General features: G+C 42.1%; 3 protein-coding genes and 1 non-coding gene across 7 annotated transcripts in view; all 4 read left to right on the top strand.

Moving 5' to 3' along the window:
* Positions 1 to 3,309, top strand: part of gspt1 (G1 to S phase transition 1) — a 10,899-nt gene extending 7,590 nt beyond the window's left edge. For both annotated transcript variants that reach the window (XM_046068172.1, XM_046068173.1), the window contains exons 12-14: positions 1,997 to 2,086; positions 2,189 to 2,357; positions 2,591 to 3,309. In XM_046068172.1, coding sequence (XP_045924128.1) covers positions 1,997 to 2,086; positions 2,189 to 2,357; positions 2,591 to 2,643 — 312 coding nt within the window. In that variant the 3' untranslated portion in view covers positions 2,644 to 3,309. The remainder of the gene's footprint in view (positions 1 to 1,996; positions 2,087 to 2,188; positions 2,358 to 2,590) is intronic.
* A 699-nt stretch (positions 3,310 to 4,008) lies between these two features.
* On the top strand, positions 4,009 to 7,482 carry rsl1d1 (ribosomal L1 domain containing 1). Of its 3 annotated transcripts, none has more exons than XM_046068176.1 (9): positions 4,009 to 4,093; positions 4,345 to 4,484; positions 4,601 to 4,739; positions 4,896 to 5,044; positions 5,967 to 6,068; positions 6,468 to 6,561; positions 6,742 to 6,873; positions 6,951 to 7,085; positions 7,192 to 7,482. In XM_046068176.1, the coding sequence occupies exons 1-9, from the start codon at positions 4,055 to 4,057 to the stop codon at positions 7,330 to 7,332; spliced, it is 1,071 nt and encodes a 356-aa protein (XP_045924132.1). In that variant the 5' UTR covers positions 4,009 to 4,054; the 3' UTR covers positions 7,333 to 7,482. The 3 variants fall into 3 exon arrangements, with proteins under 3 accessions (XP_045924132.1, XP_045924131.1, XP_045924130.1); XM_046068175.1 differs by having other exon boundaries at positions 6,736 to 6,873; positions 7,195 to 7,482; XM_046068174.1 differs by having other exon boundaries at positions 6,736 to 6,873.
* Positions 6,207 to 6,338, top strand: LOC123983646. The gene has a single exon (XR_006828252.1). It is a non-coding gene; the product is annotated as a small nucleolar RNA SNORA55 (small nucleolar RNA).
* Positions 7,483 to 9,561: 2,079 nt separating the features above from the next.
* Positions 9,562 to 10,164, top strand: LOC123983086 (transmembrane protein 238-like). The gene has a single exon (XM_046069216.1). It carries the CDS (start codon positions 9,562 to 9,564, stop codon positions 10,054 to 10,056), a length of 495 nt encoding a protein of 164 aa, XP_045925172.1. The 3' UTR covers positions 10,057 to 10,164.
* Positions 10,165 to 14,553: the final 4,389 nt, after the last annotated feature.

Below are 14,553 nucleotides of genomic sequence, written 5' to 3'. Positions count from 1 at the left end.
CACAGTTATCCTTGGGAAGCTGGAGTCAGGATCCATCAGTAAAGCCCAGCAGCTGGTCATGATGCCAAACAGGGTGAGATATCCTCTGTAATGACTTTGCTCCTTCTCCCAAGGGACCAATAAACTCTCTACTTGAAATAACTTGAAGACCCCATTCTTGTATTAAATGTGCAGCATCCTACATAGGTAGAAGATCCTGTAACCAAGTATCCAATTTTAGTACAGCATAATGTGTTTATTTAAGGTGTTTATTTAAAATATGTACAAATAGCTGTGGTTATGTGTCGCAGCACACCGTGGAGGTCTTGAGCCTGCTGAGCGATGATGTGGAGACAGATGATGCAACTCCCGGGGAGAATCTGAAGTTGAGGCTGAAGGGCATCGAGGAGGAAGAAATCCTCCCTGGTTTTATCCTCTGTAGCCCTGACAACCTATGCCACTCTGGACGCACCTTTGACGCACAGGTAAAGATGACCAAAGTCACTACACGCTCACACCGGTGTCCTCATTATACGTCTGACATTCAGAGTCATTAGCTGTGGGGCCAACAGATAGACTCTCCACCACACGCTCCTGCTGCTCGGTCAAAATACAGAAATGCAAGCCTGTTTTTTGAAGGTTTGTTAGCGTCTGTCTAAGCAGGGTCTTTGTAGACGGGAGGGCTGTGCTTCAGGCCAATTCATTTAAGGGCCAGATGTCTATGCGGAGCCACTCTTAAAAGGCGAGTTAGCAGCAGTACATAGTGGCTGCTTGTTTGATGCATAACATTGTTTGGATTTGAATTATTGTTTAGTGCAGGGGTTCTTAACCTTTCTGGCAGTCCAACCCCCTTTTAAGGTTGAAAATCTGACAGGATTTTTTGCAGTGAGAGGCGCCTTTTTTAAATTGTTTTCTATTGGGAGTGAGCGTTTTGCGGGCTGTTTATGTGCCCTGGGCGCCTTGCGTTTTGGCTGCCCGCTGCGCCTCGCGTTTTCGAAGGAGTGGTCTGAGTGCACAGAGGCAGAAAAGTGCCCGATCTCATTTGCATTTCTTTCCCATTGTCCAAACTAATGAATGGAGAGACGAGCCCTCAGTTGTGCTGACGGAAGTTTACAGTTGCTTGGATTGTCTGGAAAATGCAACAAACTGTCCCCGACTCCTAAAATCCTAAAATAAGACTTGAAACGACCATCATGAAGACGAAGCCCCTGGACCAACTGGTGGTACCACCAGCGGTGTCTTCTCTTTCTGAGGGTCTCGTGTGCCCACACGGATCTCCCTTTCCCTGTCTCCTCCATGTTTGTTCACCTCTCACACTCAAACAATACCAGAGCAGGCGCCCTCCGTTTGGCAGATGTTTTTAACAACAAAAGCCACAGACCTGTGAGATGTGATCAAGTTTCAGCTAATATGACAGTTATTACTTAGCAGCAAACCTCTTTGATTAGACTGACTGGAAAGCTGATTCGGTGGTTGTCTAGCAACATTAAAAAACCGCAACGCTTTGCTCCTTTCCAAATTCAACCAAAAAAAGTTTTCGAACCTGCAAAGCGCGCTCTGTCTGATCGGGGCCTTTGGCGTTTTATAGCGGTTGGCATTACCGCCACCTACTGGATTAAACAGTGCAGAATATTTACAGTGTCCACCCAAAGTGATTCCATTCATAACTGTAGTCCGTCCAGTTATTTTTAAGTTATTGTTTTTCTGTAGTAGCATTCTCGTTCTCGCGACCCCCGTGGGGGGTCCCGACCCCCAGGTTAAGAACTACTGGTTTAGTGTTTAGAGCAAGTGCACAGAAGCATGAGGCATTCAAATATGTCAGCTGATGCTAACCGAAAAGACTCATCAGCTTGCTTTTAAATATACAAGGAGATGTGGAGAGTATGTATAATAAACTATATATATGTACACTATACAATATATGTATTATGAACATGTTAAATGAGCTTATTGTGATTTCAGATCTTAATAATCTCTGAACTTTACCTGTTGCTCTTTTGCTCCTTTTTTATTTCAGATTGTCATCATTGAGCACAAATCAATCATTTGCCCTGGTTATAATGCAGTCCTTCACATCCATACCTGCATTGAAGAAGTGCAAATCTCAGTAAGTCACTGCTGCACTTTCCAAGATGGCTTATTTTATTAAGCATTTTTATTTTCCCCTGGCCTTACTGGACTGGTTCAACTCTTTAAATCCTGACCTTAGGCCTTAATCTGTCTGGTGGACAAGAAGACGGGGGAGAAAAGCAAAACACGACCACGCTTTGTGAAGCAGGACCAGGTGTGTATCGCCAGGCTCCGGGCAGCAGGAGTCATCTGCTTAGAGACCTTCAAAGACTTCCCTCAGATGGGACGATTCACGCTGCGAGACGAAGGTAAGGACACTGTCGGTGTGTTTGTAAGACAGCTCGAATGTCTTTATCTTAAGTATTCTTTTAACAACAGCTAATGGATGTTGCAAAACTGGCTTACAGACACAGATGTTACAGCACAGATAATAAATTGTGAATTTATTTGCTTTTGTGCATGTCTGGCTAATTTTTCCAATCATATGAATTCTTGAATCGCCTTTTTATCCCTCACTTCTCTTCGTACGCTCCTCCACCAGGCAAGACTATCGCCATCGGCAAAGTGTTGAAGCTGGTGCCAGAAAAGGACTAAACGCAACAGTGGCAGCATGCATGGAGTTCTTCCACTCGTTACCAGAGGAGAAACGCTGCTCGAGCCGACCCAAACAGCCACTCTCTCTTTACACACAACTATGCTGAAGAGAAGAACAATGACAACAAGGAGTGAAGAAGGAGAATAAAATCGCTTAAAATGAAGAAAACGAGACTGAATCAGTTTTTAAGATGAACAATATGAAATGAGAGACCAAGTCCAGTGTGTCAGCTTTCTCATATTGAGAGCTCAGCTATGCCACTAATGTAGCTACATATCCCCCTTCTGTACTCCCACAGCTAACCACACTGTCGGCTGTCCACGCCATTTGTTTTTAGAATGGATATGGATGCAGTGTTACTGAGATTGGGGAAGGAAAAACAAATATTATTTCATATCCTGCAAAAGACCAGGGTTAGCCTGTAGTTATACTTTGCAAAGTACATCTCCCTTTTTAAGAGTGGTATTTAGAATCCAATGGACATTTTTATTTGGTTTTAAGGATTGCTGTACCAATATTTTTAGTTTGGTCTCTCTCCACATGAGATGGTTTAATTGGATTGAGCTCACACACTACTCTGATGAACCATGGATAAACACACTCACACAGACAGACACACACAGCTGTTACATAATCTAAACTGAAAATAAATGATCAAGCTGCAACAGAAAGGTGTATTTGTTTTCCTTTTAATAAGGATAAGTAATAGATATTTACATTTGAGATGGAAAAATCAAAAATGGATCAAAAAGTACAAAAAGAAAAGTACTTATTATGCAGAATAATGAATATTACATCACCGGATTATAATTATTCATGCATTAATGTGTAATCACTAATGTTGCAGCGGGTAAGGTGGGGCTAATTTCAACTTTATATACTGCTGGGTAGCTTAATCCATAATAATACCTAATACATTGTTAGCTGATTATATTTTGTATTAATAATCTGAATTTGCAAAGTAACTAATGCCAAATAAATGTAGTGGAGCAAAAGGTACAGCATTTACCTCTGAAATGTAGTGGAGTAGAAGTAGAAAGTAGCATAAATGAAAATTAATTTCAAGTAAACTATAAGTACCTCAAAATTGTACATAGTTACATTTCATGTAGGAATAACAAATCCTGACATTTGAATATTAATAGGTTACAGATTTTGGTGCTATCATCTGTTTACACCTTTTAATTAGTATAATTGGATGTCAAGTAAATATACTAAAAAGATGCTATTGTCTTTAACTTTTGGGCTGCCCTACATTTGTAATTTATCAAGCATTTTATGAAGAATTCAATCTCCACTGTGTAAAAAGTGTTCACGGTTCTCGTACAAATAAAGTTTGCTGGGTATTTTGTGACGTAGCGTATGCCAATTGCGCATGCGTGGCTGCGTTTCACACGTGAAGCAGACAGCATGGCTGAGGAAAGAGAAGTGGCGTTAGACCGGGGACAGGTAAAACGGCATTTGTGCTGCTATACATTTAAAGTCTTTATAAACAGCATGCCGGCTAATTGCTTATTTACGTAACTTTGATCAGGTTTTTTTGCACAAGTCAACAGCAGCTAGAAGAGAGCTAGCATTAGCCATGTTGCCTGCCGACTGGTTTAGCTACGAAGCTAACTCACCGTGGGACGGCAGCAAGTCTGAATCGGAGTTTGTCGGTGGCTTTGTGTAGTCTTTTATAACTCTGGTGTCTCTGTCAGGTGAAGAAGGCCGTCCAAGCTTTGCAGGCTTTTCTGAAAACCAAGTCGACCCAAGACTCCCTGCTCCTGGACGAGACCCAGCATGTCAGCCTGCTCTTCACCCTCTGGAAGATCCCCAAAGCGGCACAGACCATCCGCATGTGAGTCCCCCAGGCAGGCCCGTACAGCTGTCCTCACTGTCTGACCTGTAGTTCTTCTGCAGCAGGTATTAGCTCAGCTGAACCCACTTGACTGATATTGACGTTTCTTTCCTCAGTCCCCTGCCCCACGGCCAACGGCCTGACACAGACGATGTTTGCCTCTTCACCAGAGATGAGCCTAACATGACCTCAGAACAGACCCAGAGGTTTTATAAGAAGCTGCTGGAGGAGAAAGGAGTCAAAAACATCACTGAGGTATTTTTCCCACAATTTTTATTTAAGGTGTATTTTCTCATCTGTTGTATCTGGAGCAGCTGTTAATGAGTGAAGTTCCCGGTGTGGGATCAATAAAGTCTATGTTATCTTATTGATGGTACACATAATCATGATGCGTCCCTGTATCTGGGGCAGATCATCCCGTACAAGGTCCTGAGGACGGAGTACAAACCGTATGAAGCCAAGCGCCGGCTGCTGGGGAACTTCGACATGTTCCTTTCTGATGACCGCGTCCGCCGCCTGCTGCCATCCCACCTCGGAAAACATTTCTATCAGAGGAAAAAGTAAGACCTTGTCTCAGTGTTGTCAGTTTTGCCTTCAGTAACTTTAATATCTTCAGTATAACATCACAGCAAACAGGTGACTTGCTATCTGTTGGGGTTTGATCTTTGTCAGCTCTGTAAGCACCTGCTGTAGTTTCACATCAAATGCTCCGTACTTGTATAGCGCCTTTCTAGTCTTTTCGACCACTCAAAGCGCTTTTACACTACATCTGCATTCACCAGTCACACACATTCATACACTGGAAGAACAGCCACCAGAGGCAATTCGGGGTTCAGTATCTTGCCCAACGACACTTTGACACGCAACTAGGGGGAGCCGGGGGCCGGGGGGGAGCTGACCTTCTGATTAACGGCCAACCCGCTCTACCTCCTGAGCCACAGCCGCCACATCAGCGGACTTGGATTCTTTTCCAAGACATAGTGGACTGTTGGATATTGTAGGTGTGTGTTTTTTATTCTGTTGTGCAGTCTGATGTTATGTCTAACCTCTGCTTTCAAAACACTTTCTTTATGTCCCATTCATATACTTACAGCCTAAAGGGGCTGACAGTAAAAAGGTGTTTCTCCTTGTGTAACACGAGGACACCATGACTTAATTTGGTTTTCACAGTGGGATTGGAGTTCACAGGTGATTCACAGAAGTGAAAAGGCAGCTGTCTGTTGTGCATTCTGTGTGTGAGAAATGCAAACATCATACAACAAAAAACGCCCCTAAATCAAAAAAATGGAGCAATATAATGTTAATTCCGGCTTACCTTGCTCACAAGTTCTATTACACATTTGGTACCAAAATATTAGTAGTTTTTCTTTCTACAAATCTGCATAATTATGTTCTTCAAACTTCTGGGTTTTATATTTCTTTAAATTTGGTGGGTCTGTAGCCGCACTAGATGAGTTTTTACCCCATTTCTGTCTTCACCAGAGAGCCGCTAGCTGTGAACCTGCAGAGCAAACATCTGGCCAGAGACATCCAGAGAGTCATCCAGGGCACCAGCTTGAAGGTTACCAACAAGGGCTGCTGCTGGTGAGATGCCCTTTGTGTTCCTAATAAAATCTGAAACCACTTTAATCAGCTTTCTGTGAAACTGACCTTTTTGTCAACTTTAGGAAAACATATTATCCTTTGTGTTGCTTTAACAAGAGATGACGATCAAAACGAACAGCACCTCTCAGCAGCCCTGTCGATTCTGTTAAGTGTTCGATAAGGGCAAAAGCTGGTGCTATAGAGATTCAATGTAAATCCAGATGGACCTCCTCTTCCAGTGGAGCCTGTCTCTACAACCTTGATACACAATATGTAATGTTCACATGAAAAACAAAAATGCCTGCATTTACACTACTTGTATTGATGCTGTTTAACAGTGTCACCTTAGAGTTTCACATGCTACCCTGCATTATCTTAAATGACTGGCATGTGTTGTAGCATGGCGCGTGTTGCCCACTCCGGCATGACTGCAGATGAGGTGACCGAAAACATCGAGGCTGCTGTCCAGACAGCGGTGGCCAAACTACGTACGGTGAGTCTGGCTACACAGAGAATTGTCTTGTGTTTTCGTTATGGTTGGTTTAGCGAGGTGGATAAATTCACCAAAGATAAGTAATGGACTGAGTTCACTGGACTGGTCAGTTTTCTTTTGTTGCTTTTCAGGCTTCTACAGCCATTTTAACTTTTTATTTGCATTATTGTTCAGAAACAGAAAGGACCAGTGATGAAGCTCATCCATATAAAGAGTCAAACGTCAGTGGCCCTGCCCATCTTCACCTCGGACCTGAGCCACCTCAGCGTGCCGCAGGAGGCAGAGAAACACACTCAGACTCCCAAGAAAAAGGTGAGAACAAGTTCGTACTCAAATGTTCTGAGTGTGATTTGTTGAAACAAAGTGTAAAATAACCTGCTCAATTTCAGGGAGCTGCAGCCAAAAAGCAGGCAAAGAAGAACAAGACAGCGGACGTTAAGCAGCCAGATACCACCGGAGAGCGAGAGGAAGAAATCCCACAGCTGGTTCCCATATCAACACCGAGCAAAAAGCCTAAACTGGAGGTCAGTACCACTACCCTTTAAATATTTCAACGCATTTGAACAGTTCAGGCAGTGCTGCGTCTTACTTAAGTGGACTGTAGACGCTTACAGCCGTTCTTTCTTGTAGAAGCCAGCCAAAGCGAAGCAGCTGGAGAAAGCACCCAAACCTGCCGCAGTGAAGAAAGGAAAAAAAGCACAGAGCAAACTGACCAAGAAGGCCGGCAAGACCGACTCCAAAGTAAAAAGAAAAGTGCCTAAAGTGAAATGATTCTCAGCAGAGCATCTTTGCACATTACCTTCTCAACATGGACATTTTTCACAGTACACACAGGATCAGATAGATGGTCAATATATTAAGTCTGTTTTGTCTTTTTTTTTTGCTTGAATGAATCGGATCATAAACTTTATCTGAAATCTGTGGCTGTGTTGTGTTCTTTAAATGCTTTTTAACAGTATTTCGCAACATATTTTGATCATAGCAGGGAAAAACCGATGGAGCTAATATTGTTAACGATGGGTCTGTTTCATATATCATACACGAGGACATGAAACTAGTAAAGCTAAATGGAGTGCAGCCCTTATTAATTATACATGTGGTTTTCCTGCTCTGTCAAAATGTCCTATAAATACTTTGTGTAAACTTCATCATAAGAAAGTGGTGATTCATATACTGTTTGTTACTTATTTTCTTTTTAATTCCCTCTGCAGGGAGTTAAAGCATCATTCTTGACTTTAAGAGAAATATCACTTTCTTAAACATTTGACATTTCCTTTTTGATGTTTTACTCTTTCAGGATAGTTATACCAGTCAGATGTTTCTCAGGAAAACACGTTCTTGGCAGAATGAGTTAACACAGGTAGTCCGTAGTTACTCATCATTGATTCAAGCAAACTTAAAGTAACACTCAGGATGTTTTACATGCTCCAAGAATGCGTTTATCAAAATGGGAGTTGTCTCTGGCTTTGCAGAATGACTTGCTGAACAAAACAGAAAATAGGCTAATATGACGTTTTTAGCTTTTGTTACTGACTGACGGCAGTTAAGTAAACTGTTCTGCTTATTTACACCTACAACACTTTGATGGCAGTGTTTCATTTTAAGATCATTACTCAGAAGTACCATCAGACTGTACAGAATATGTTTTCATACTTATGAATATGAACTGTTTAAACACCTTTTGTATACTTCAACATCTGAAGTGCATTAGCCTTGAGAACTGTTTGTTCACTGTGAATCCAGCCATCAATGCTGGACGTGTACAGTTGCCAGCTGTATCCGATGACATTCCTATTGTTCATGACATTATACCTGGGCTTGTACAGCTGCTTCTCGCAGTATGGGCCCAGTTGCATCCCCTGTGAGGCTTTGCATCTTCACATGTGTCCGTCCTTTATACTGAAGATGCCAAACATATGTTCTGCACACAAAGCTCCTCTGTGACACTGAAATATGAATTTTCCTACATTTCAATACACAGTGTATTTATTTCGGAGTAACAAGATGAGCACTAGGTGGCCAGCCAATCAGTGGTGATGATATTGTTGTCAACAGGCGGGCTGGGTCTGTCTATTCATCCAAGCCTTCCCCTCTGCTGTGTGGGTGTGGTGTGCTGTCTGGAATTACAGTGTGTTTACGGCTTACTGGGCAGGAGAATGAGCGATCCATCATGCAGCCGCTCTTATTGATCATACAGATGATACCGCTCCTTCATATGACTGGTGGGTGCAATGATTTCCACAGGGACAGGCTGAGCAGGCAGGACAGCTCAAGAGAAGTAAGGGAACAAGTAAGGGAGCTGTGGATGCTTAGTGGCTGGTGTTCATTATTCATGTGGTCTCAGAGGGGAGAAAGAAAGCGGTAACAGGCGTTATTCTGTGGCGCAACCATGGAGGCACTTGGTGAAACTTCATTTCCAGATGACTCTGGGAGTCAAAGCCTGTGTCCAGACCCTCACACGGGCCCCTCAGTGGCCCAAGGTTGGGCCTACCTCCACAAACCTATCATCGTGATGGTGATGGGATCTCTGATGTCCGCTGTGGGCCTCATCCTCCTCCTGCTCCAGTCGCTGGGGGTGACTGAAGCATCCCACTCTGTAGCCTCAGCCTGCCTCTCCATAGGGCTGATGTTTGTGGTGACAGGGCTGGTGTGGATCCCCGTACTGAAGGAGAAGCAGAGGCGGAAACGGTACAGCCAGGAGGCGTGAACAGAAGACTGAAATAACTGTTTGAAAGTGACTATTTTAGTCTGTGACTGTGCAACCATTCACCAACCCTCTGAAACACCCAATACAGTCACAAAGCTGCTGTGGTTCTTGCTGATAACCGCTTGTGTACATTGCACTTTGACCAATGTCACTGCAGGTTGTTTCATGTGTTTCTGTCAGTCAGAGAGGATTACACCTAACTGTCCTGCAGCTGCCAGCACCTGTTGCGTTTGACTGGTTTCCACATCTGGATTAAAGGATTTCTTCTGGTTTGGAGGATCTCCACTACCACCATGTCAACATCTGTACAGCTAGAGCCTGTCATGGAGAGAAGGTATGGAGGAGTTGGCCGATGTAAGTGCTCGTTCTGGTTCGCAGTGGCCCACGACATTCTCGGCGTGTTCATCATGATGGTGGGGGTGTTTGGCGGGCTGGTTATCCACGATTTGTTCATCTATGCGGGGGCTATCATCATCTTCCTCAGCCTGATCTGGTGGGTGTTCTGGTACTCCGGGAACATCGACGTACCACCCGAGGAGCTGGAGGACGACGTGGGCTTGGTGAAGCTGAAGAGCCGTGGACTCAGCCGGGCCGTGAGGCAAGTGTCAGAACGCTTCACCAGCAGGATCAGGAACTCTTTCAGAAAGACCAGCAGGTCTATCAGAGAGGGCCCAGTGGGCAACAATAGACCTTCAAACATGGGTACAGGTGTGTCGCTCTCCACTATCTATGACAGCACCATTGCCTCCTCATCTAAAGAACTCGTGAGAGAGACGTTGTCAATATGAACTAACCCATTACAGGCTGTCAATGATGCCAAGAGACACTGAACTTGGATCTGTATATTTGTTGCCTTTACTCGTCAGTTCTGTTGACAGTGTGTTTGCCCTGCTAACATGCGCTAGTAATGATTAGACAACACTGGAGTCTTGTCTAGATAAGATCCAAATGTTCTTATCTAGCTGATAAGATATGAACTTTGCACACAATACACAGTGTTGCAAATGGCTCTGATTACAACCGCAGAATTCACATCATTCACTAGTTTGTAATCAGTCACGTTTGGTTGATTCACAGATTTTGTGGTGACTGTAAATAAAAAAATAAAAGGTTAAATGGCAGATTTGTTATGATGAAGCTGGATCTCATTGTATTGATCTACAGTTGTGGTCAAAAGTTTGCATACCCTTGAAGAATTGGTAATATATATACTATGTCTAAAAAGAACATGAGTGAGCAGGCAAAACACATGTCTTTTATCTCTTATGGGATTCACATTGAACTGTAGGTCATAACAGAATGGCATAATCATAAAACATAACATGGTAACAAAGAAAAAAATTAACCGACCCCTGTTCAAAAATCTACATACCCTTAGTTCTTAATGCTGTGTATTGCCACCTTTAGCATCAATGACAGCGTGAAGTCTTTTGTAATAGTTGTCTATGAGACCCTGAATTCTTGCAGGTGGTATAGATGCCCATTCATCTTGGCAAATTGCCTCCAGTTCATGCACAGTCTTTGGTCATCTTGCATGGACAGCACATTTGAGATCTCTCCAGAGTGGCTCGATGGCATTAAGGTCAGGAGACTATGATGGCCACTCCAGAAGCTTCAATTTTTTCTGCTATAACCACTGCAGGGTCAACTTGGCCTTGTGCTTAGGGTCATTATCATGCTGGAAAGTCCAAGAGAGTCCCATGCGCAGCTTCTGTGCAGAATAAAGCAAATTGTCTGCCAGTATGTTCTGAAAACATGCTGCATTCATCTTGCCATCAATTTTCACAAGATTCCCTGTGCCTTTAGAGCCCCCCCCCCAAACATCAGTGAGGCAGCACCATGCTTCACAATGGGGATGGTATTCAGTTCACTATAGGCCTTGTTGAACCCTCTCCAAACATGGTTGTGACCATAAATCTCTATTTTGGTCTCGTCACTCCAAATTACAGTGTGCCAGAAGCTGTGAGGCGTGTCAAGGTGTTTTCGGGCATATTGTAACCGGGCTTTTTTGTGGCATTGGCGCAGTAAATGCTTCTTTCTGGCAACTTGACCATGCAGCTCATTTTTGTTCAAGTACTGTTATATTGTGCTCCTTGCAACAACCACACCATCTTTTTCCAGAGCAGCCTGTATTTCTCCTGATGTTACCCGTGGGTTCTTCTTTGTATCCCGAATAATTCTTGCAGTTTTGGCTGAAATCTTTCTTGGTCTACCTGACCTTGGCTTGGTATCGAGAGATCCAAGAATTTTCCACTTCTTAATAAGTGATAAGTGTCTGTAACAAGGCCAAACATTCAGGGGTATCTAACTTTTGATCAAGCCATTTGGGTTATTTCTGTTATCATTATTGTTTAAAAAGCAGCCAAACAACTATGTCTTCATCTGATCACTATCCTTGAATCAAAGACAGTTATTTTGCATGATGAGCCATATTTTCAAAATTAATGCCAAAATTTAAAAAATTCTGCCACGGTATGCAAACTTATGAGCACAACTGTATGACCAGAACATTTATAGCTTTTAACTTTTTTTTTTTTTTTATTTATAACTTTTTTTTTAAAGGGCATAAAAGGGCACTAGTGGAAATCAACCAAATACAGCCAGAAGGAAAAGTCGCACAGTTTTTACCTATTCATTTGATCTATGAAGATTAATTTAAACTTCATAATGTCTTTTTTAAATTACACTCACTTTCACACCAAATCAACACCTGGTGGAGCTCTGAGGTTTCGAGTCTCACTATGTGCTTGTGTATTTTGAATGCATGACGATGACAATGGCTTTCACAATATTTATGGTACCCACACACCAATCTGCATCCAGGGGAAGTGACAATAAGAGAAACACAGGGAATCTGTAAGTGTTTCATGAAAACACTCCTACGGTTTAGTTAATGTTGTTAAATAATGTTGCTATGCTTCTGTATAATAAAGAATTAAACAGGAGATGTTTGTGTTCGGGGCCGTAGCAACACCACCTCCCTAAGAAATATTTCACTCGCCACAAAAAAGTTAAAATATTCTGACTATTTAACTTTTTATTTAGTTATTTAACAGTTAGATTTTCTGTGAAATGTATTTCCCTACATCCAGCCCCCTGCGACCCTGTACGCAGGATAAGCGGTTGACGATGGTTGGATGGATGGATGGATGGATGGTATTTCCCTACATGTTGCTTTCAAGGCTGTTTCATAGCCATAATACCAAATTCCTTTATGTAAGAAAAGTACTCTCTAAAACGTACTCTGTATTTTTAACAATAGGATACAAACACAAGTAGAAGTGAATTACACAAATTCTTCTATATCAAGCAGTGTGAACTAAAGAGTTATGCTTGCCTTTCTCTGGTTTTGCCAGCGCTTTAACTAAATGATGTATTTGTATGTAAAATGTCACATGAACGCACATCAGCATTCACACACTTCCAATCACTGATGTTACGACCCGCTCTATTTCCTGAGCCCTTATTTTGTCGCATATAACAAAAGACAAAACTAACCATGTAAAAGCAAAGCACAACAAGTATGATAATATAATTTTACAGACTAAAAGTGCCCAATTCCTGTTCAGAGACTTTTCAAAATAAACTCTTCAGTTACAAGTGTCCAAACTGTGGCATCCAGGTAAAATAGAGTTGTCTGAATCACAACAACCTCTTATTCCAGCTCTGGTCGGACAATATCTCCAGTTTGTGAAACATGTAATAAAAATCCAACACAGGCATGCACATGAATACACAGACGCTAAAACCTTAGATTAGATATGGCCAGACAGATCAGAGTGCAGATTTCAGCAGACTTATCAGGTCATCTGATTAGCCCTGCATGTGATACCCATAACTGTGTGCCTTTGTCTGAGTTAGTTGTAGGGAAGAAAATTAAATATCAAATATATTCTGTAGCTGTTCTCTAATTGAAAATTGTTTGTTCTGCTGGTTTAGCTTGTCATTTGCTGCTTCCTTTTCCCCTCACATCCTCTCCTCATAGTGTATACACTGTAGGACAGTTTCTTCAGCACCAGCTAATCATAAATTCCAGAAAAACAATTCTGGCATTGACATTTTAACAAGACTAAGAGTCTTGAGTGGTGCATTGAGGCAAATGCCTCATCTTTACACTTCTTAGCTTAGTGTGTTAGCCTGCTAACATTTGTGAATTAGCAGTAAACACAAAGTACAGTTAAGGATGATGGGAATGTCGTTAGTTTTGCAGGTATTTGATAGAAAGCGAAGTATTGGACAAATTGAAATTTGACCTGATGATGGCGCTAGGGGAAAAGCTAAGGATTCATTACAGTGATTAGGCTACAGTTCATCCTAAGCTTGATCCTGTCCCTGAAATAAATAAATAAAAATGTCATTATTAACCATATTTAATTTATGTAATACATGTAAATGAACTGATAAGAACTTTAAAGTAATTGTCAGAAACCACAGGCCAGTGTTAGATTATTAAACTAGTGTGTAGACATCAGAAAGCATATATTTGGATGAAACATTGCCAAAGGGTCAGGGAGGGTTAGTCATTCCTTTCCTTCTGTTATTGACCAGCAAAGAGTTTAGATGGTTTAGTGGTTTAAGCAGGTCAGCAATGGGAGCTGCTGGGGATGAGTGTGAGACTAAGACAGCCAGACTAATTTCAGCCACAAGAGGTCAGGAGTGCACAGGTCTGAAGTGTTGACATGATCTTAATGTGTAAATGTCACAGTCTGCACTCAGCTTGTCAATGTCTGAGCCAAAGTTTATTTCTAGCTAGTTTAGTAGTGAACATCATCTGGATCCTGAGCCATATCATCATAAGATTCTTAACAAGAAGCTCCAAGCATTGAACCACCCCTGTCATCATTACTGGTCATCAGTGGGGTTTTCTTGTAAGCAAACAAATAATGTTCACATTAGTATTACTCACCAAAACACACATGTTGGACCTTAACACTCCTTGAGGCCCAACAAATGTTCTGAAAGCATTTTTTCCCCCATGAAACAATTTCAAAGCAGATTTTAAATTACTTTCCAACTTGTGTTTCTTGCATCCCTGTTAACGTAGCAGGTCAGTAATAGTATTTGCTGTTTTTTTGTTCATTAGAGGAATACTGTGAAACTGTCATTGGGAATTGTACTGTGTGACTCACATGCTCAAGCACATACATGTGTGTCCCCAAGCTAGTAGAGCACAAAACACAAACAAAGCAGGCACCCAGTCATCAAAACCTTGCTCCATAGTTCAAGCAGTGATCAAAACTCCACAGGACTCCTGTAATGGAGCTTGCATGACCACTTAAAAACTG

Source organism: Micropterus dolomieu, linkage group LG14 (assembly GCF_021292245.1).
Source record: "Micropterus dolomieu isolate WLL.071019.BEF.003 ecotype Adirondacks linkage group LG14, ASM2129224v1, whole genome shotgun sequence".
Classification (NCBI taxonomy): Eukaryota; Metazoa; Chordata; class Actinopteri; order Centrarchiformes; family Centrarchidae; genus Micropterus; species Micropterus dolomieu.
Note: the sequence above shows the minus strand (reverse complement) of the source record. Positions and strands in the feature narration are given on the sequence as shown.

Excerpts from the sequence above, each read along its gene's own strand:
- rsl1d1 (XM_046068174.1), top strand. The coding sequence starts at position 4,055 with ATGGCTGAGGAAAGAGAAGTGGCGTTAGACCGGGGACAG. Across the intron at positions 6,562-6,735 it reads CGGTGGCCAAACTACGTACG|AAACAGAAAGGACCAGTGAT; the intron begins GTGAGTCTGGCT and ends ATTATTGTTCAG. Across the intron at positions 7,086-7,191 it reads GCAAAAAGCCTAAACTGGAG|AAGCCAGCCAAAGCGAAGCA; the intron begins GTCAGTACCACT and ends TCTTTCTTGTAG.
- LOC123983086 (XM_046069216.1), top strand. The coding sequence starts at position 9,562 with ATGTCAACATCTGTACAGCTAGAGCCTGTCATGGAGAGAAGGTATGGA.